Source organism: Cottoperca gobio, chromosome 12, assembly GCF_900634415.1.
Source record: "Cottoperca gobio chromosome 12, fCotGob3.1, whole genome shotgun sequence".
Lineage (NCBI taxonomy): Eukaryota > Metazoa > Chordata > Actinopteri > Perciformes > Bovichtidae > Cottoperca > Cottoperca gobio.
Window position 1 is genome coordinate 18016026 of NC_041366.1, and position 21604 is coordinate 18037629.

Below are 21604 nucleotides of genomic sequence, written 5' to 3' on the forward strand. Positions count from 1 at the left end.
TTGTGCTCTTCGTCTGTGTTCAGTGGATCTCTGAGCTCTAAGGCATGATGCTGCTGTATAATGTAGTGTGTGTTCATTACTTCTAAATCTAAAATCTTAACCCCCGCTCCACTGCTCCCCTGACATTCATGCTACTTCAACAGCCTCTTGAGGCCGTGTGTTTAATGTTCTTCTTTATTCCCCTTTTTTTTGGAAAGCAGAGCAATATGTTTCCATTTTTAGATACAGTATTTTCATATGTTATCAAGCTTTTCATCAAATAACTCAAAGTTTGCCTAAAAAGTATCCAAACCTGCAGCTATAAAAAGACTTCCCTCTCTGTGTTTTGGCCGAGCTCCATGTGTGACCTCTGCTATTTACGCCATACTGATGTGGTCACATTGCAGTCACTGTGTCAGTATTCTGGGGGAAAGGGTCATTTTATTCAAATCTTTACAGACGTCCATGACAAAATACTTTCCCACAGTAAAGCTTAATGTTTAAATCCAATTTTCTACAGATTGTGTGACGTTTTCCACTAATATAACTACAAACATGGCCAAACTTAATCTTTCTTCATTGGGTTTTCTTGTCCACTGCCACTGGCTAGAGCAGCAGACGCATGCGTCACAGACTGGGGATTTCTTTTGACTGGTTAAACCTACAAAGAACCTTTTTAAAGATAGTCAAGTGTTTGGCTTGTCCCAACAGATGATTGTAGGAAATCATGCGTTGTTTCTGTCTAAAACTAAACCTCTCTTGTGTTGCATCTGCTGTGTTTGACGTGTAGTTTTATTCACACCATGTGCATTAGCAACTGCCCACTGCAGCCATCTGTGGGCACTGCAGAACGCCTGTAGGGCACACACACACACACACACACACACCACTTGCATTTACATATTGCATGCGGATACATGATCTTGTCTGTGTAACTTGTACTTTTCTATTGCTATACCCCTCTTCAAAAAACAATTTGTTCAGAGAAAGTTTTTCGGAATACAGTATTGTCCTGCAGAAAACATTCTCTCCGTTTCATCCTGCACAGTATGAGTACGTCTTTCCAGAGCATGCACCTGCAGAGTGTATAGTGTGTGTGCGCGTGCGAGCATCTGCGTGTGTGTTCTCTCGCGTGTGCGTGAGTGATTAATGAACGTAGCTGGATGGCGTCAGCAGGCCATGACAGCACGACTGCGAGCAAATCATTTCTCCCCTCTCCGTGGACTGCTGATTCAGAGCTCGCAGGAATTTTTGCTGATTGCTAAAATCACATCATAAGGGTGCTGTTATAATAACCCCATTCACAGCATCACAGCAGAAGGCAGGGGGGAGACGCCAACAAAAAAGGAAATAAAAGCGGGCATAAATGATATTAGCTTGTCTGTTTATGGGGGGAAAAGGCCAAGGTTGTGGGTTTAAATGTGCTTCATGTATAACCGTATATATCTCTCACAGCAGCAGAGTGTGTTGTGTGAGAAAGCCATAGGCTATATGTGGCTTCAAAGAAAGACATTTGGACTTTAAATAATTATTTCTGTAGTTTAAAGTGCATGGAAAGACTTCTAAATGTCAGCATTAATGACCATTTGCATAAGGAGGAGAATGGTTAGCTTATCATGAATAATGAAATGTCAACAGAAGAACGATATCTTCTACACTGCCATCGAGGCATTGACTTTGAAATTCTTGGCGCACTCAAATGAAAGAGATGAGAGGATGGAGAGAGAGAGAGAGAGAGAGAGAGAGAGAGAGCAGGAAGAAAGAAAGAAGGAAGTGAAGAGAGATTGACAGTCGTAGAGGGGAAACCACCGATCAGCATTGAGGAGGTGAATTGAGACCAGGGATTATACACAGACCTGTCTGCCTGTTATGCAGCGTTATTCATTTCCCCTCTATTATAAAAAAGTTCTCTAAGTGTTGCAGTGCAGCGACTTGATTGGCTATTTTCTTCTTGGCCATTTGGTGCCGAAACTCTCAGAGCACATCATGAGGTTTATCACAGAGTTCAACCTTCAGTCTCAGACGTCAAGCGCTCAGCTGGAGGAGCTGCATCGCTGGAAATTAGTTCAGAGAAGTTTTCAACGAGGACTGTGCTCATAGCAGAAAACATGTCGACCCCTGTAATATGCATTGAGAGTATTGTCAGCAATGTTAAAAGTACAACATTTAAACATTTAAATAGGCAACAAGCCATGCTGTGCGTGCATATAGGACACAGTGTTACTGTATGAGCTCCTCGATCTTAAACCGTCTTTTTTAAAACCATATATTGCATTTTCTGTATACCTAAAAAAACAGAGGCTTCTAAAACGACCCTTTACAGAAATCTGACACCTTATGGATACGTTTTTCTTTAAAGCTGCAATAACTGATTTCTTTCTTGGTGGTTGAGGAAACTTTTGCTAGCAAATACATTAGCTTAGCTTAGCATAAAGACTGTAAGCAGAGAAATAGGCGGCTTAGCTCTCTGCAAAGTTTAAATATATGTTTACTTACTAAACCTTCTATCTTATCTTCTTTGTTTTATCCGTACACTACAGCCAACAGCCGGGACCAGTAACTTCCCATAGTCGTGTCACATTATTCATCAAGATAGTAACGCTACATAACTTTAGCTAAAGTCTTTGGGGAGAGCCAGGCTAAATGTTTCCCCCTGCTTCCAGTCATTATGCTAAGCTAAGCTAATCGCCTCCCAGCTCTCGCTGCATGACACCCAGATGTGAGAGTGCTATCAATCCTTCGTCTAACTCTCGGCAAGAAAGCATTTTAAGTCATTTCAACGCATTTCTTTTACATTTGTACATGTGAGGACAGAGCCATTCATCAAGCATTGACTGCCTTTTCAAGAACACTTATTTGAATTTCAAATATTAAAGCTGAAACCAAGTGAGATATAAACATCTGACTCCTCATTTTACTAAAATACTGACTTGTAACTTGTAGATCTTCTCTACGTTTGCCTTCATGCTTCGAATAAACGGACGTGGGAAGCAACGCAGTGTAAGTCCCTTCCACGGCAGGTCTTTGTATTTACTGTCCTGAAGCCATAGGATGGTGACATTTTTCTAGATGGCCATTAGATGCATGCACGGCCAGGGGAGTCTCATCATCACGCTGTGAACAAACTTACTTAGAACACAATTCGTTCTTCATTTCATTGCTGCATTGCACCAAAATGTCTCGGGCTGCTTTACGTCGCCGTGGAGCCTCGGGCGCTTATGTACAAATGACACATCCCGACTGATGTTTTATCTAATCCCGCAGAGCAAAGGTGAGCAGAAACACCATTCATCAACCTGCCACGCTCTATTTGGACATTTAACCCAGTCCCAAGACCTCAGTGTATGCTTTCCCCTCCAAGGACTGCAGATACAAACAGAGTAGCGTGCAAAGACTAATGTAGAAATACTTTATTTCTACTTACTGAGAGACACTATACGGCTGCATTGTCTCATATTACCAATATTGACATTGAGACACTATTAGATTGAATGCTACGAGAATACTAGTGGGTTATTTCAAGGCCTGTTTATTTCCTGTAACCCGAAACAGGCATCTGTACATGAATCATTTCACAGATGATAGAATTCCTGTTTCAGGTTGTCTGGTATTTGTGTTGGTGTTTTTTTAATAAGCAGATGGATAGTTTAAGAGGGAGATGCGACTCCTGATACTGATGTGAAGCGATATACGAGCTGGGACTGCAGAGACACCCAGTCCTCTCGCGGTTGTAAATTGGTATCACAACATACATTTTGTATGTGCTTTTGTTCATTCATGGAGGGTAGTAAATGCCAGACATTATGTGGGGTTTATTTCAATGTTTTCCAGTCAAATGGCCGTGAAATGCTATTTCACGTCTTTTGCATGTGCAGTGTGTTTGTTCCGTCTGCGCTGTGTAATGCCACGTCGATAACAGTGTTGCTAAAGGGCTATGGAGTGTAATGTGAGCGCCCACAGCGTGCTGGTGTTTCTCCTGCAGCGGTGTTCGGGTCTGGTGGACGCCGGCAGCAGCGAGGCGGACAGACAGCTCTGGCCTCGTATGTTGACGGGTCTTCTGAGAGCCCATGCCAGGGCCATGGTGGAGACAGCCCTAAGGGGAGTCAGTCATACAGGCTGACACGTAGTCCCAGTGTAGAAACATGATTCAGAGATGAACAAGCTCTGACAGAAAACAGGGTCACAAAAACCACATTTCTAAGAAAAATGTAATATTTCTGAATGTGTCAATATGTCAAATGAATAAATTAAGAAGGGGATGAACAATATTTATGAAATTCAACTTTTCTATTTGATTTGAGTAAAATGCACTGAAAAAAAAAGATATATATATTTGTGTCATCACATACAATCAGAGCTGAAGTGCAGCGTCTGAGGGTTTATAAGACTGATTTGTGAATCCTGCACCTGGATCAAGTGTCTTCGGTCTGATGCTAATGCTCGTTATCACCTTTCCGCTCAGAGACCATCGAGTCCAAGTGACGTGGAGGTCGAGGGGGGTCGGCGTGACTTTTGTTTTTAGACTGCTGCTGTGTTTTCCTTCACAACGCAGAGACGTCACCGTCCACGAGAGGTCACAGTGACTCGACCGTGGTCCGGATAATGAGTACAGCAATGACGACAAACTATTCTCTATTTCCATTAGTCTCCCAGGTGTTTCATCGCCAATAATTACACCTGTCATGTCATCCGCAAACTAATAAGAGGAGAAAAGAGCACATAGTGCAAGTCGCTGGAGGACTACAGTTCAGAAATACTTCACGGACACAAGTTGTAATTAAATGGAGTTCTTCTAGTTTGCAAACTTGGCTTTTTTTTTAGCAATCAATCACATTAATATGCACTGATTTAAATTGTAATTGGATCATAATTAGGCCTGTTAAAAGTATCTATTTGTTAGACACATGCAGTGCATGTAGTTCAGACAGACTGCGAGTAAAGTGTTTGACATTTCATCCTCAAATGACACTGCATCCACTTTTCACCAAAGTTAAAGAAGATTTGTCGCTTCATCTAAAAAGTCATAAAAATATGCAGTTTCTTTTTTATGCACACCGAGCGGCACGTACTGAAATCTAAGATCCCTGCAATAAATCAAACCTTTGTGAAGCTCATCATATTCCGATTGTGTTGCCGATGTGTCAAAGATCTCATTCAACTCCTTTTGTGAGCTGTAGCTTGAGGTGTTTATGAATTGCCATTGCATTATATTTATAGGAGTCTGTAATATCTTGTTTGTAGGGCGACAATAGTTACTTTTCATTGGATGATGCAAACATCTGTGGTTGTCATAGGATGCAGACTTTTTATCAGCCTAAACTTGCTTTTCTCTTCCTGTCCCCACAGGCTGGTGGTCTCTTCTGCTGAGCTTTGACAGGAAGGAGGATCTTTCCAATTTGAGATCAACTGTCTGGTTCAACACTGTCTGGCTACCAACATCCAAGGGAATTAAACATTTAATCATTAGTGTCCTGGCAGCTAACTGGCTTTTCAGCACTACTAAACTGTCCTGGCTCTGTCGGGGATTAAAGGACCAGAAAGAAAGAAAAAGTAGCCACTTGTCATTTGTAGCACCTGTTGGAATAAATCTCAATAGATTTGAATTAAAAGACTTTTAGTAACATTTCCTTGTGCCAAAATGGATGAAACGCACAACAACAGAATTTCCTTGGCTAAAGGTGCCAAGGACATCGCCAAAGTAGCCAAGAGGCAAGCTGCCAAAAATGTAGGCAAAGCCGTTGATCGTGCCTCGGATGAATACTCAAGTCATCGCAGCTATAACCGTTTCCAGAATGAGGACGAAGAAGAGAGCAACCACAATGCTTACGGTCAGCAAGACGGTCGCTACGCTGACAACGCGGACAACGACGAGGCCGAGGCCTCCAGTGACGACACGGAGGGCCACGACGACGAAGACGAGATCTACGAGGGGGAGTACCAAGGCGTTCCGGCTAACAATGACGGGAAGCTGCGAGAAGGTCAAGTGGCTCTGGGCCAGCCCGTTTCTGACAGCCAAAAGAGCAACAAGGAGCTGGAGAACGAGAGGCAGACGGACGAGGAGGAGCTCGCCCAGCAGTACGAGCTGATCATGCAGGAGTGCGGCCACGGGAGATTCCAGTGGCAGCTGTTCTTCGTACTCGGGCTGGCGCTCATGTCAGACGGCGTGGAGGTGTTCGTGGTCGGCTTCGTCCTACCCAGTGCTGAGACAGACATGTGTGTGCCCAACTCTGGCGCCGGATGGCTTGGTAAGCATTTAGATTAAGTTTCCACACTTTGTATTCTTACACAGATGCATTACAAGTGTCACCTGTTGGTACTGAGACCCCTCCGAGAGACATGCATGGTGGTGCATGGAGTGTAGTCGTGGCTGACACTTACCAGTGGGTTGTCATGGCACCAGGTATTTGGATACATGAGTAGGAGGTGTTTTAAGCTTCGGCTCGCCCACACTCGGGGAAAAGTTGTGCGTTTGCGTGTGCCACTAATGTGTCTCTGTGTTTGAGTGTCGTGTGCAAATTGGCTTCATAATTTGTCTCACTTATATCAAAAATAGCTGCATAGCACGGATTCATTGTTCTCAATATACTTATGTGTCCATACTCAATTCAAGCTTTAGGCACTTATCATTTAAATATCAGTTTCATCTTTTCACATTCTGATCGTGTGGTTTTATAACCCAGAAGAGAACGATGGTTTATTATTCACCCAGATCTCACCCATATTCTGACTCATCTCTCAGTGGGAGACAGGAGGGAGAGAATAGAAGGAATGAGTCATTTCACCAACTCGTTCACACACCGTATACATACAGGATGCGTTGATGCTCGGTTGTGGACGAGGAAGATTACACAGATTAAACTGATTGGTGTTTTTCTCTGTGGAGGTCAGCGAGTCTATAAGTGGTCATTAAGAGCCTCCTCAGCGGACATCTGGCTGGAAAAAGACTCACGAGAGAAATAATAAAACATCCAGCTCAGTTAAAATCTGGTTACGGCACAATCTTCAGCTCAAATAACCCTGCGTGGTGTAACGTCTGAGGGGCTTTCATTGTAGCGAGTGCGTAATTCATTCACTTTTAATCTTCCCTTATTGCAAATAATTGAAATACAGTTTATGTGGACATGTAACACAACCAGCTGTAGGAGCAGAGCATCTAAAGTAGCAGCCTGGCAGGTGATGTTTATTGTAGCTGGATCATGTTCTGTGTTACATCAACAACTCACATACAAAGAGGTATTGATTTGTCGTAAAGGGGTTTTCCAGCCATGTGCAGCTGAATCCTTGTTTGGTCGGGACTTCTGCAAGTAATGGAAAGGTGTGTGTGAGGGGGGGGGGGGGGGTGTGACAGGCTCTTTGTTTGAAGTATACTGACCCCTTGAGTCTGAAATTAAGGGAGTATATTTTATAATGCATCAACAATGAACAATATTCACTTGAGTCCTTTTAATGCATTTTCAAGAAAAGTGCAAACAGGAAATGGAAATGTAGCTTTAAAAAAAAAAATATATATATATATATATATATATAGTGTAAATATTTGTTATTTACCACCAGTGTCCATAGTTTTCTATTAGACTTCTTAATAATAACTATATAAAATATATATTTATATAAATGTTTCTTCTGTGATTTGGAAGATTCTGTTATTCTTCTCCTAATTGTGACTCAAAATCTTTCTTTCAGCAGCGTTTTCACTAAACAAAACTACACATTCACACTCACCTCGTTAATCAAGCATTCCTTTAATATAAAGTGCTACTTATACACTATCTTACAAAGTGCCCTACCCAATCATTTAAAAAGGAACTAAAATACTGCAATATAACACCTTTACATTAACATTTTTAGCGTGCATGATTTTCCTCAATTTCCCTCCAAAATGCATCCCTTCATTAGCATGCATCACTCGCATTGTGTCTCCACAATCTACTCCAAATATTGTGCCGTTTCAGCAAAATGGATTTTTCCTTTAACATAATACAAAAGGTGAGATGCGATCCAGATAAGAGCCCCGGCTCTCATCTGTCCTCTCTGTTACCCTGCTGTAATCCCTCTCTTACACTCTCTCTGTGTCTCATAGCCATGCAGACGATCTGAAGATATGTGCTGGAGTTAATCTCTGCAGCATTGTGCTTCACTGCAGTTTAGCTACGGTCGACTGGCTCACGTCCCTCCCCAGAGAAGGAGAGGGAGCTTTTTATACTTATATATCAATGCCTTCCCCTCTTTCCCTCATCCGCACTTTCATTTATCTGCTGGTGTTTTCCTGCACCACTGTGAGCATTTTGAGGATGTTCTCTGAAAGCGGTGTAAAGAACTCAAGGATGTTCATCTGCATGAGGAGATTTTTGTAATTAACGGCAATCTTTTTTGCTTTATGTGTGTTGCGGTTGAGTCACATGTGCAATCACAAACAGCATTTGCTGCTGATGTTGTAATAAATAGGCTCTGCTGCAGCCTGAGGTTAGCTAATTAAAAGATCCAGGGACAACATCTCTTCAGTGCCTTTTTTCGCAGCAAAGCAGCGCCACAGGGACTATTCAAACATCCACTGTCCAGGTCACAATTCAGTGTGGATCTACTGGAGAACTCTACGATTGAGTCGTTGTGTTTCTTGTAGTGTGAGAACAAGGAGCAGAATCAATCCAGTAAAACGTCTGTCAGTAGTGAAAACCTTTAAGGAACATATGATCAGCAGCAGATCAACTTACTTGACAACTGTGGGGAACAAAAGCCACGTCATTTGTTTCATCTGGTGCACTTCCTTAGCATACACCGTGCTGAGGGATCATAATCTGTCAGAAAACACACATCTGTACGGTGAAGGGAAATCACACACACATGAATGGATAGTGGATTGTATGGAGCCTGCACGGAGCTTTATGTGGTGCACAGTTATGTGAATGTGTGTGTGTGGATCAGCTGGTCTGAAGATGTTTTGAGTGTAATTTGCTCTTGTTTACTGTAAACACGTTCAGCAGATGAGACAGAACGAGTACTTTTGAGTGAACTCCACCATTACTAAAACAAATCAGCAGGTGTTGAAGTAATTAATACCCAAGGAATGTGCAATGCTCCTGGGGGTCTACTCTCCCCCCTCCCCCCCCCCCCCCCTGCATCCCCCTCCTCTGCGCTCATTCCCTGCTGTAACCCACCTGTCAATCACAACAATCCTCTGGGGATCCCCTCATCTGTTGAAATCGTGACGCTCTCACATAATGTCCTGAATGTTCCCGCGGAGGAAATTAGCGCTTGATTCTACTGACTGCTGTCTGTCTCCTCATCCATGGCCTGGACACTGCCCGGCGGTGTGGAGAGAAAACAGAGCAGAAAGGTGTCAAGAGAGAATTACACTTACACGTACGAGCTAATTACTTTAGGAGAAGCAGCATGCGTGGAGACCGCTGGAGGAAATTTAAGAGTTAGTTGAAATAATCCCTCTGGATGCAGAGATACGATGCACAATGTACCGTTAAAAAGAGCAGAGACACTGTCTGCTGGGAGCTCTTGCTTAAGGAAAAGATTAGCAGTGGCGTTCAGGTGCGCTCAGTACAACTTAACTGAGAGTTAATCGAGGCCAACCACAGTGTTTCTGCTGGACGGATCTTATACAACCAAATCATTTTCATAGTAACCTCTCGTGGTATTTAGCCATTGAGGTTCTTCTCTGACCTCAGATTTCTGCAGCAATTACAATGCTTTGGTATTGGTAGTATTAAAAAGTCATCAGTATCTTAAAACCTGACGAAATATAACTTAACTTTCTGCATAGCTAGATACCACCGGGTCTATAGGAACATATGTTTTAGGTTTGGTAATGATGGTGTGTCAGTTCTGCAGATTGAACAACTAAAATGTTGACATTTGTGCAGACATGGTCCCAAAAAGATGTATAGATACGTGAGGGATGTCCCACAGTTAAGTAAAGATTCAACTCTTTTATGTTTTAAGGACTAATCAGTTCGAGGTTGATAGCATGTTTTAAAACCTGTGTTTTGATGCTTTTTGTATCCTGGTGGTGGACACAAGAAGTTGTGTTGTGCCTATTGTATCTGACCCTGTGTCATTTACATAATAGCCCTGCAATCTTGAGGCTAGTGAAGGTTTTAAGGTCTGACCTGAGTTTGAACCTTGTCGAAAATCCCAGATACAATCTCAGTGAGATTTATAATGCGTCTCCGATGCCCCATCACCCCCACTGCCCTCCCCCTTTATTACAGATACAAACCCAGTGTGGGAGAGCCGTAAAACAAATGAGCTGGTGTTACCGGCATTTTCTTTTAGTACATGGCTTCAGATGCTTTGTTTGTGCGTAGCTACACCATCAAAAGATGTCACGTAAATGCTGTTTCGATGTTTGTAAGCTAGCGTAGGGCAGCTAGCTCTTTATATCCTGCTGCCAGTAGGAGAGCCATCCCTGCTGCAGCTGTGCATAGATAGATCTAGTGGTTGTCACCTGTAATGAATCACCAACTCTCAACATCATGTCTGCGCTGCTTGATAAGACCTTCTACTTCCAGCGTATCGGTCCCATCACCTCAAACACGGCGGGAGAAAAAAAGAAAAGGCTTCCTCTCCCTTGTCTGCGTTCTCTCTGGTTCTGCCTCGGCAAACAATCGCATCTCCCCCTCAAAACACATTAGCATTTTTATTAGCACGTAGGCAGTAAAGTGTATTATTTACTGGCCTGACAACCCCCAGCCTTCTCCACCAGCCCGTCTTTTATGCTGCATGCTGCTTGGGACAGAAACGACCCCGACGTCCTGCGGGGGGAAAAGCAGCAGCAAGAGACAAATGCCTGGAGTTTGAAAGCAGGGCTGCGAAGTCAACTCAAGAAATACTAGTTACCACTTACCAGATGCAGTTATATCAGGAAAGTTACTGCTACATTGACACAGAACCCTGCGGCCAACGTCGGCGGTTTTGGACGAGTGTGTGGCCCCACCTGTCCACTGGCCCCCGACTGTGCTTCAATTGTGTTTTTGCGATGTCATGTGAAACGGGGATCTTTTTTAAAACAGTGCTTGTGGTTTTATTTTACAATTAGAGAGTCTAGAGCTTTTCTACCAGATTGATATTTATAAAAAGAATAGCCGTATACGTGAGGCCTCAGTCAGACAGATGAAATGATCATATTAGATACCTCAAACACACCTCCCATGAAAGATGAACACACACATTGAGCAGCTGTCGTGACTTAACCCTTTTACAATACCCTCAGGGTATAGAGTTGTTTTGCTCAAAGCCAAACTCAACTAATCGATCCCGGCCCTGCTACTTATATCGGGTTACATTTTACGTGACCTCTCAGTGTTCTGTCGATAGCTCGGAAATAACACAAACAATTTCCGTCCGAGCTCTCGTACTCCACTCATGCACTTGGAAAGCACCACTTAATGCTTCAGCTGATGTTTAGCTGTGTGTGTGTGTGTGTGTGTGTGTGTGTGTGTGTGTGTGTGTGAGTGTGTGTGTGTGTGAGTGCTGCTATGCATCGCTAGCTTTTTTTGTTTAGAAATGTGTTGTGATGTTTGGAGGAAATTGATCCTCAGCACCAGCACTGGAACAACACAGCACACTAAAGAAAGCTGCTAGCTGCTACAGTCCGCTGTAACCCCACAGTGTTATCACCGTGCAGTTTATCTCCTCTTCGCAGCGTTTTAGCATCTTTCAACTTTTGTTTTTGTTCTTACAGCCAGGCAGGAAGCTGATACATAACCTAAAAGCAGACAGACAAAGTTAATAGTTAGCTTGAGTGCAATCTGTAATATGTCTTTATTCACCCAGATGGTTGCATCTGTCTCTGCCCCTCTGTCTCTCCCTGTTTGCAGGTAGCGTTGTGTATCTGGGGATGATGTTTGGAGCCTTCTTTTGGGGCGGCCTGTCGGACAAGGTGGGCCGTAAACAGTGCCTGCTGATATCCCTGTCTGTCAACGGCTTCTTCGCCTTCCTCTCCTCCTTCGTCCAAGGCTACAGCATGTTCCTCGTCTGCCGCATGGTGTCCGGCTTCGGGTGAGTTCACTCTTCTCTGTACACACCGTGTGTTTGAGAGGCCCCTCTAATGGCTTCTCCGTCTCCAGCCCAACGGTTCCTCTGCTCTCTTCCTTCCTCCAAGAGGTTCTTCTAACTGCCTTCATCCTCCGAGTAGTTTGCGGAAATAAGCCGAGCGCCGTAAACGAACATCTGTGCGTTTTAGCGTCGCTGTGATCTGCTTGGCCGGCCCACAGCGTTGATAAATGACACATCCTCCCAGTGTAAGTCATATATGACCCATAGGTCACCTCCATCTCAAACGTCAAGATACCGAGCGGGCCAATATACAGTAAATCATATGAAACAAGCGTAATTATGGGATACATTTTTAAATTGTGATGATTTAAGGTTCTATGATGAGCATCAGATTACAATAATATAACAACATGTCAAATAAAGTCAGATGAAGCTGTTGTGGCCCTCAGGGCATTTATGTGAGCGCAGAAGATAACCAACAGCTTCTATCTTAATGGCTTTGTGTTACATTTTTAATTAGTAGCTTCATCTTTTATTTCATCACTTAATTCTCAATCTGTATGTGCAGGTGCATATTTATGGTGGGGGGGGGGGTAAAATAGATTTATGATTCCACATTTACTTTTGGGAATATGTTACATTTGTGTACAACATTAGTTAAAACAGTTAAAACTGTGTTGTTGCACGTTGCACAATAACTTTGAGGAGAGGAGATTCGTACGGCCAATAAGTCTATGTTACAATATTTATTCTTAAAATACATATAGTTGATGTGAAATCTGTGTTTTTCCTTTCTATAGTCAAACCCATGTGAACTACAGGGAGATTAAAGAAAACAATGTTTAAAGTGAAATACTGTGTATTGTTTGCTAATGCTGGCGTCATGGATACAGTTCACACGGAGCAGGTTGTGTGGAGAGTTGTGCATCTTCTGTCTGCGTCAATCTTTTTGTTGAACTCACTCTCTGGTCAAAATTCGTTTGCATCGTTTGTTCTTTCTTTCTGATTTCTCGCCGTGACACCGAGCAGTGAGAGTCCCAGATGGGCTCGCTGACTCGCGACACCTCACTGATGGTCCAGTTCAGTCACATTAACACGTTCACGTTATGTAAATATATTCATATGGGTCGACTGACTTTGTCACTGTAATGAGAGAAATCCTGTGCAACAAAGCAACAAGGAAGTTTAAGTGAAGATGTTTTCATCCAAACAAGTGTTAAAGGCACAATGAGCAGTGATTTTAACATTCAAAGTCGGCCCCTACTTCCTGTCTCAACAAGGGTTACGGTGAAAGTCATCCCCAGATTCACTCGTTATATATTTTTCAGCTCTGTTTTCTTAGTTTCCTCTTGTATTCGTGCTCACGGTCTGACACCTGGTCGCTACGTCTTTATAGAAACGTCCCGGACACACCAAAGCATCTCACCTCTGCAGATCCAGACACCGCCACACACTTCTAGTGACTCATAAGTGATGATTGAGGGGGATTATTTAGGTACGAGTCTTTAGGAAATCCTACTCATTGTGCCTTCTTAAGATGTGAAGTGTTGCTGAGTTTGAGCCGAGCTCATTTTTAAAGTTGCGACAAATGAAAATACAATTCTTCGTGTTCTTCCTTGATGCTTAAATTGATTTAATGTCACAAGTCGTCTGCCTAACGTCCGTACAGCACTTCATCACGTGGGATAACAAGTCGTGTGAGTTTGTTTCGCACATCATGTGCTCATTTTTTTAAAACGCAGCTGCAAACCTTAAAGGATTTGTTTCTGTAGCCATAAATCTGTTTTGCATGTTTATAAATGTTTGTCATCACACACATTAATAGAATCACAATGACACTTTGCGCCTTCAGCATACACAGCTAATTACATCAAACCGTATTTTGCAGGATTGGCGGAGCGGTACCTATCGTATTCTCGTACTTTGCGGAGGTGTTGGCTCGGGAGAAGAGAGGAGAGCATCTGAGCTGGCTGTGCATGTTCTGGATGATCGGAGGAATTTATGCCTCAGCCATGGCCTGGGCGATCATCCCACACTATGGTGAGTAACAACTCGGCCCTAATGCAACAGTCATAATAATGCCACGCTAACGTTAGTGCCAAACAGCACTTCTGAGTCATTAGGGACCGTTTTCCTCATCAGTGATATTCTCGTTATCTCCTCAGTTGCTGCTAAAGATTAGAGAATGGATCACATAATGTTGCCAGTGTTAGGCGGTAAAGTGGCCATCCACCAGTCGGAAGGTCGGCGGTTTGATCCCCAGCCCCTGCAGTCAGTGTGTGTGTGTGTGTGTGTGTGTGTGTGTGTGTGTGTGTGTGTGTGTGTGTGTGTGTGTGCGCTACCATACACACACACACACACATGTGTTGTAAGCGCTAACACAATGCAGCAGCGTAAAAGCTTTTCTGTCAAACTGCAGAGGTTTCCCACTGTCAGGAATCACTCGCATCACCGGTTTGAACATTACTGCAAAAATGGAGATGACAATGAAGTTTGACTCGGTGGCATGTTCCCTCCGTTGATGATGCTCCCTGCCGCTGTGGTGCATATACATCGCAACACGATAGATAAGACACAGGTTGCGTTGCAAACACTTCCAGAATCACAGGGGGCTGAGGGTGTACACGAAGCAGGCGGTGGTGCAGGTGGAGGGGCAGCAGAAGAGAAAGCATCAAAGCATGTGTCAGCCTACACATTGAATATGTGTATTACAGCCTTTTAAATGTGTCACAAGTGTGTGTGTCCGGACATCTGACTCAGCAAAGACATGAAGTCAGAACTATGTCGTTTTTATTTATTTTTACCGAAACAGGACAATTCTGCAAGTATAATATTTGTGTTCAAATCTAAAAATCTAAATATAGGAGGAGGAAAAAATAAAAGGTTGATATAGCAAACCTCATAACATATAGGATAGCTGAAGGGAGGAGGTGTGTGTGTGTGTGTGTGTGTGTGTGAGAGGATAAGAACAAAATGAGCTAAATGACATCAATCTGGTGTGGCGTCGTGTGGACGAGGAAAGAGGAGCAGAGAAAGAGATTAGGAGGACAAGCGGGAAGGAGAGGTGGAGAGTGCGCTTGATTTATGTGGCCCGTGTCGGGGATAATCGAAATGTGAAGGGATACAGCAGAGGGCTGAAGCGAGGCGGGAGAGAAAACAGAGAGAAAGGGAGAGAGTGAAAAAGTATTAGAGGAAAGAACGAGTGAAGAGCTTTCGGTCTCTGGCAGAGACACTTCTCAGTGTGTGACTCTATAATGCGTTGGCCCCCACGTTGATTAAGTGCCTCCAACAAGTGCTGTTCTTATCTAGAAGAGAGTCACACAAACCTCACTACCACATGTAAAGAGAGGATTCTGTTTCCATTAAGAAAGAAGAAGTTATAATAATCAAGCTTCCTGTCCTGCTTGAGTTGGAGACACTTTGGTTCTGTTAACAGGAACTGCTGTTTAATATAATGTCCCAGAATGCCGTGTGCGGCCAACCCTCGTTAAGAAGCTACTTTGTCAGAAATGCAACAGAAGAGCTGTTGCATCTGTTCACGGTGCAGCCAAACAAACACGTTGTCTTCTTAATGATTTCATAAAGAAGACAATAAATCAGTAATCGGCCTTTTGCCCATCGAGCCCCGAGCGGCTGCGGCACACGGTGAAGCTGGTCACATCGCTGAGGAGGTGGAGGAGTGCAGCCTGTAGTTATAACAGATCAACGACCTCCTTCTTCTTACATTACTCTCTCACTCCCTCCTAACGACGATCATCAGACTCTTGTCATTCAAATCACTGTGCTTTTGTTTTAACTGCATCATTGCACAAAGAGCAAAGCAGAGTAAGATCCTGGCAATCGAGTCTTTCCTCAGAGTGACGGTGATGGAAGCGGAGGGCAATGTTTGTTTCTGCTCGCTGCTGCGACGCTGAGTGTTAGCAGAGTCAGCTAAAGTCATTTCGAAGCAGCCGCTGGTCCAACCTACTGCTGTCCAGTGTGAGTGACTCTTTGGCAGGCAGCGCTGTCAGCAGCCTGTAGTGCTCTACGGCTTTATAACTCAACTAGGACCAGGACACCTTTTTAAAGATGCATTTTATTTAAATCATCAATCATCATCTGTTAAAGTGCGAACCGTATATGAACTATATAACAACATCCATATGAGGTAATGACACTAATGGGTAATACAAATGCACAGGTTGCAGGTTTGTTTAAGTCATTTTATGTACTAATATTATATTATATAATATAATATAATATATACTGGCACTTTAATCACCTGTTAATCCGAGTCTCATTGGTTGTTGTTGGTTATTTCCTGTTATCTTTGTAACAATCATTGAATCAACACAAAACACACGGGTCAGTTTCCAAAATTACAATTGTCAAATTAGCATTTGTTTTATTTAGGTTTTATTAACTGTGACACTAAACAGTATTCATGTCCTTTTTAGTGCGTTGAACATGGAGACAAAAGTATTTGTGTCTCTGAAGTACTTAAAGATAGAAGTTTCCATCCAAAGCCTCCAAACTTTAGTCACGTGAGTGAGTCTGTGACACCGGCTGAGGCTCATAATTGAGGCCAATTGATTAGACGCCAGCGTTTTAACACATTTTTTCTCCAAGATGCAGTGGAGTGTGGGTAATAGGTTCCGCCGCAGTGCTCTTTGCATTGATTGGTGGACAAAGGCCAGATGACTGTGTGTCTGTGTGTGTGTGTCATTCTGTCTTTTGTAAAGTGTTAAGAGTGTGATACAGTAACGATAATGGTACAAATAAATCCTGCAGCCTCCGTTTTATGTGTGTGTGTGTGTCGCAGTGTGAGGTGGAAGCCTTTCTGTGTGTTAAAATGTATGTCACAGCATTGAACAATGGCCAAGGACTGTACGTGTGCGTGTGCAGGCATGTGTGTGTGTGTGTGTGTGTGTGTGTGTGTGTGTGTGTGTGTGTGTGTGTGTGTGTGTGTGTGTGTGTGTGTGTGTGTGCATCTCAGCCGTGCTCACTTACTGTAGAATAGGAACATAAATCTTGCTGAGTATCTGAATCAGTCAGCCATCCCCTCCAGTCCATTAAAACTATAATCCCCCTAATGAGGTTTGTACTGGTACAGGTTGGAGCAGCACCACAGGCCACACACACACACACACACACACACACACACACACACACACACACACACACACACACACACACACACACACACACTGATGCTAAAGCTCTGATACATACTGACTGTATTAATGAAGTTCAGACTGGGTGGCCTCCAAACACAAAGTGCTGCGTCACATGTTGTAACTCGCGATTTGTCGATGATCGGTGTGCAATGACTTTAATCTAATATAATATCTATAATATATATATAACACTTTTCTATACAGTAAGTCTAAGTTTGAGAAATCACAGTTAAAGTGTAATCCTTTTTACAGTTTAAATGTTTACTATGTCAATCCTTCAGAAATGCAAGTCACTAGTTGACTCAGCACTTTTTTTTACACCCGACTGAATCACCGGGAGACTTCCCTAAAATTGCAAATTCACCAGTAACTGCACATAAACACAAACACCTGAAAAGTAATGCTGTCGAATGACAAAACACTGCACAAAACTGTAATCAGGTTTTTTTTTTTGCCTCCCAGGGTTTCACAACACTGTAGAACATTTCCGTTGACATTTCAAATTAATTACATTAGAAACTTTTTGAGAAACAGAACTGTAAGGATCTAGACCCTGAACACAACACTCGGCCTCTCTGTCTCTCTCCGTGGTGCTGAAAAGGTCAAACCCAACATCTTTCGAGTCTCTCCTTCTGGCGGCGAAACATTCAGACTGATCACCTTACGAACCATCTGCCAGGACCTTGTGTGCAGAGAAAGAACCTGGTGACACCTGGTGAAGACAACTACCTGAGCACAAAGAAAGAACGACCCACAGAAGCATCACCTTTGCCGTTCCAAATATTAAACAACGCCTCAGTAATAACCGAGTGCAAACCTATTTGACCTGCTGGGAGAAAAGTGTCCTTTTCTGACCCCTGAATGCAATTAGCAAGAGGATTCAGGCGAGGAAAGGACAGGGGCGAACTGAGAGAGACAACCGGGGAGCGAGCCAAAGGAATATCTACAGACGCTAAAGAGTGTGCAGTGACACGGGGGAAGTAGCTCGTTGACCTGCAGGTTAATTAATTTCACTAGCTTGTGGCCTCATGTCAATCTATCCATGACTGGAAACCTGCAGTACGTCCAACCTTGAAGGAAAGAAAAAGCTGTGTTTGTTTGTTTGTTTGTCTTTTCATGGTAGAATTTAACTATGTGTGTGTGTGTGTGTGTGTGTGTGTGTGTGTGTGTGTGTGTGTGTGTGTGTGTGTGTGTGTGTGTGTTTCTGTGCAGGCTGGAGCTTCAGCATGGGTTCAGCCTACCAGTTCCACAGCTGGAGAGTGTTTGTGGTGGTGTGTGCGCTGCCGTGCGTCTCTGCAGTGGTCGCTCTCACTTTTATGCCTGAGAGCCCCCGCTTCTTCCTGGAGGTAAGAGAGAGAGAGAGAGACGCAGTACATCGTGACGCTGGCGGCACATTTATTTCTCTTAATGACAGTGATAATGACTCAGGGAATGTGAACAATTTGAATAAGTGCAGTAAAATGTTTCTCTGTCACAAATTGCATCTTTGCATTAATGCAGAGGTTTTCAAACGGCGAGGCACACCTCCCCCAGGAGAGATAGTAGAAGGGGAGGTGTGGAAGGCAGAGACATGAGAGAAAAATACTGCGTGAGGTGAAAGAGACAGTTGCATGCCGCCATTTTTAAAAACAAGGGACGGTTATTGAAGTTCGGCTGGTCAGCAGTTGAAGCGTCAGTGGATGTGACACACATGGAGGAGATAACTCAGTCAAATATGTACACACAGATATTCATCATTTTAGATTCAAGATTAAACTTCCCTCTGCATTCTCTCAGAATAAATGTCCAGAAATGTTTTTAAGTTTACTTCATATCAAAAATGCCCGGGGATATTTGTTCCAAAAACTTCTAATAGCTAATTCAGCATATTTTTAATGATGCAAATTTGCCTAAATGTAAACACATATGTGGAAAAAGGTGTCAACCTTCAGTGTCAACCTCTGCATCTATGTCATGTGCAGCTCATGAGCACATATGATTTACTATAACAATGAATGAATTTGCTCAGGGAATATAGAAGCAAACCTAATCGAATGAGAAAGGATCAGGAGACTCCCCTGGATAAACATCGGTATTGTATGTGTCCGTCCCTTTTAGATGGGTAAACACGACGAGGCCTGGATGGTGCTCAAACACATCCATGACACCAACATGCGTGCCCGCGGAGAGCCTGAGAGAGTCTTCACTGTGAGTACTCGCTGGCCTCCACACACTGCTGCAGTGCCGTCAGCAGGTTGACAGATCAGTGTCTCCCCCTGCAGGTGAACCGGATAAAAATCCCCAAACACCCGGGCGAGCTGGTGGAGATGCAGGATGAGTCAGCCAACCCTGCACTCAAGGTCCTCTTCAAGATCAAGGCTGAGCTCAGAGGAGTAGGGTTTATTTTGTCTTGCTTTGTTTTAAACTTAACGTTCGTTGTTGTTAAGATTCAAAGTGAGTAAAACAAAACCTTTTTCCCTTTTTCTAACAGATCTGGTTGACTTTTATGAGATGCTTCGACTACCCAGTGAAAGACAACACTATAAAACTGGCTGTAGTCTGGTTTACTCTGTCTTTTGGGTAAGAGATGTTGTGCACAGTACTTCTCTATATCATGATTCTTCTTGCTTCCGTCATGTTAAATGATGCCGTACATTGTCCTTGTCACCACTACTTTCCAGCTAAATAAGAGTTTCTGTGAAGTACTTAGCACTGAGGCAGATGCTCTCTCACTTACATCCTCTTGATGAATGTTGACAGGTGAGATTGGAAAGAGAAAACCTGTTTGAGCAAAGGTGACATTTGGCTTTTTTCTTCTTCTGCTGGCTGCTGTAATGAACTACAGTCGGAAGGTTTTAGTAGGCTCAATGTGTCTTTTATTGTCTTATTTTTTTGGATCCTGTCATTTCTCTCCTTGTCTTGTCTCTAATGTCTTCACTCTGTCCGGTCTCTTTTTGTCCCGTCTTGTCTTTCGTCCGTTCTCATAACTTTCTTTCCTTTTTAATTTGACCTCCGAGCTAAAACATACCAACAAACTAGCAGCACCTCTGACACCACCTTTCCCTGTTCTCCTCTAAAGATGCACAACACAGCCAACTACACCATGGCTATTAAACACACACACACACACACACACACACACACACACACACACACACACACACACACACACACACACACACACAGTAAGATACTGCAAACACCAAACTATATGATGTACTGACCAGGATTCATACGCTTATTTTGGAGTAGGCACCATTTTGTGTGTGTGTGTGTGTGTGTGTGTGTGTGTGTGTGTGTGTGTGTGTGTGTGTGTGTGTGTGTGTGTGTGTGTGTGTGTGTGTGTGTGTGTGTGTGTGTGTGTGTAAAGCAGACAGACACCCCGGTCATACCAGACAGTGGCACCGAGAAATGAATGTGAAACTGCGATCATTTTATCAAAGGGCAACAACAAATCGAACACTTTACTCAAGAGTTCAAAGTGAGGTCACCGGCCCACGTCAGTGACCTCACTTTACTGATGCTGCGTTCAGGTACTACGGGCTCTCTGTGTGGTTCCCGGATGTCATCAAGCACCTTCAGGCTGACGAGTACGCCTCCAGGGTGAAAATCCACAACAACGAACGCATCGAAGACTTCACCTTTAACTTCACCCTGGAGAACCAGATCCACAGAAACGGGATGTTTGTGAACGACAGGTGAGACCACAAACAACAACATATTGTTCTCTCAGACAAAGAGATGAATCATTAATGTTTGTGAACGACAGGTGAAACCACAAACAACAACATATTGTTCTCTCAGACAAAGAGATGAATCATTAATGTTTGTGAACGACAGGTGAAACCACAAACAACAACATATTCTTCTCTCAGACAAAGAGACGAATCATTAAGACTTTATAATCCCAACCTGTGAGCCTCCCTCTCGTCCCGTTGTGGGATAGCAGTGCTATTCCCGCAAACAGCACACCACTTCCGGTAATATTAATCCTGCATCCTTTTCTCTCCCCCCCACCACCAGGAAATTAAAAGCCTTATCTCTCTCTGACCCACACACACACACACACACACACACACACATTGCCCTCATCCTGGTTAAGATTCTCACTTACACAAAGGCTAGTGAGAAGACGCATCGATACGTTGCTTTTGTTCTTTCCCATCCTCCCTGGGGAGATTAAATCATGACCATGATACTGTGTACAGCAACAGGTCATAGAGATGCATCACACACTGCTGAGCCCTGTCATAGTCCTGCTAAAGGACGGACATGCAAGCATCTTTAATTGATAAAAGTAACACTATCACATGTCAAAAATACAAGTAAAAGTCCTGCAAGTATTAGTAAAATGTACTTTAAGTATCATAAGTGAAAGTACTCATTATGCAGAATGATGCATCATATTTTCTAAGTATATTAAATGTTTCGTATGTAAAATATTTATCTGTAATTAGCAACTGCAGTTCAAATACACACAATCA

The 21604-nt window shown here is 43.2% G+C and overlaps 1 protein-coding gene across 4 annotated transcripts in view; it reads left to right on the top strand.

Annotated features, from left to right (window-relative positions):
- LOC115016953 (synaptic vesicle glycoprotein 2C-like) overlaps positions 1 to 21604 on the top strand; it is a 29434-nt gene that overhangs the window by 2444 nt on the left and 5386 nt on the right. For 3 of the 4 annotated variants that reach the window (XM_029445095.1, XM_029445093.1, XM_029445096.1), the window contains exons 2-9: positions 5326 to 6224; positions 11808 to 11988; positions 13874 to 14025; positions 18354 to 18487; positions 19239 to 19328; positions 19403 to 19513; positions 19612 to 19700; positions 20654 to 20818. In XM_029445095.1, the coding sequence (XP_029300955.1) occupies positions 5618 to 6224; positions 11808 to 11988; positions 13874 to 14025; positions 18354 to 18487; positions 19239 to 19328; positions 19403 to 19513; positions 19612 to 19700; positions 20654 to 20818 (1529 nt within the window). In that variant the 5' untranslated portion in view covers positions 5326 to 5617. Of the gene's footprint in view, positions 1 to 5325; positions 6225 to 11807; positions 11989 to 13873; positions 14026 to 18353; positions 18488 to 19238; positions 19329 to 19402; positions 19514 to 19611; positions 19701 to 20653; positions 20819 to 21604 lie in introns of those variants that run through there. The other variant, XM_029445097.1, reaches the window with a different exon arrangement.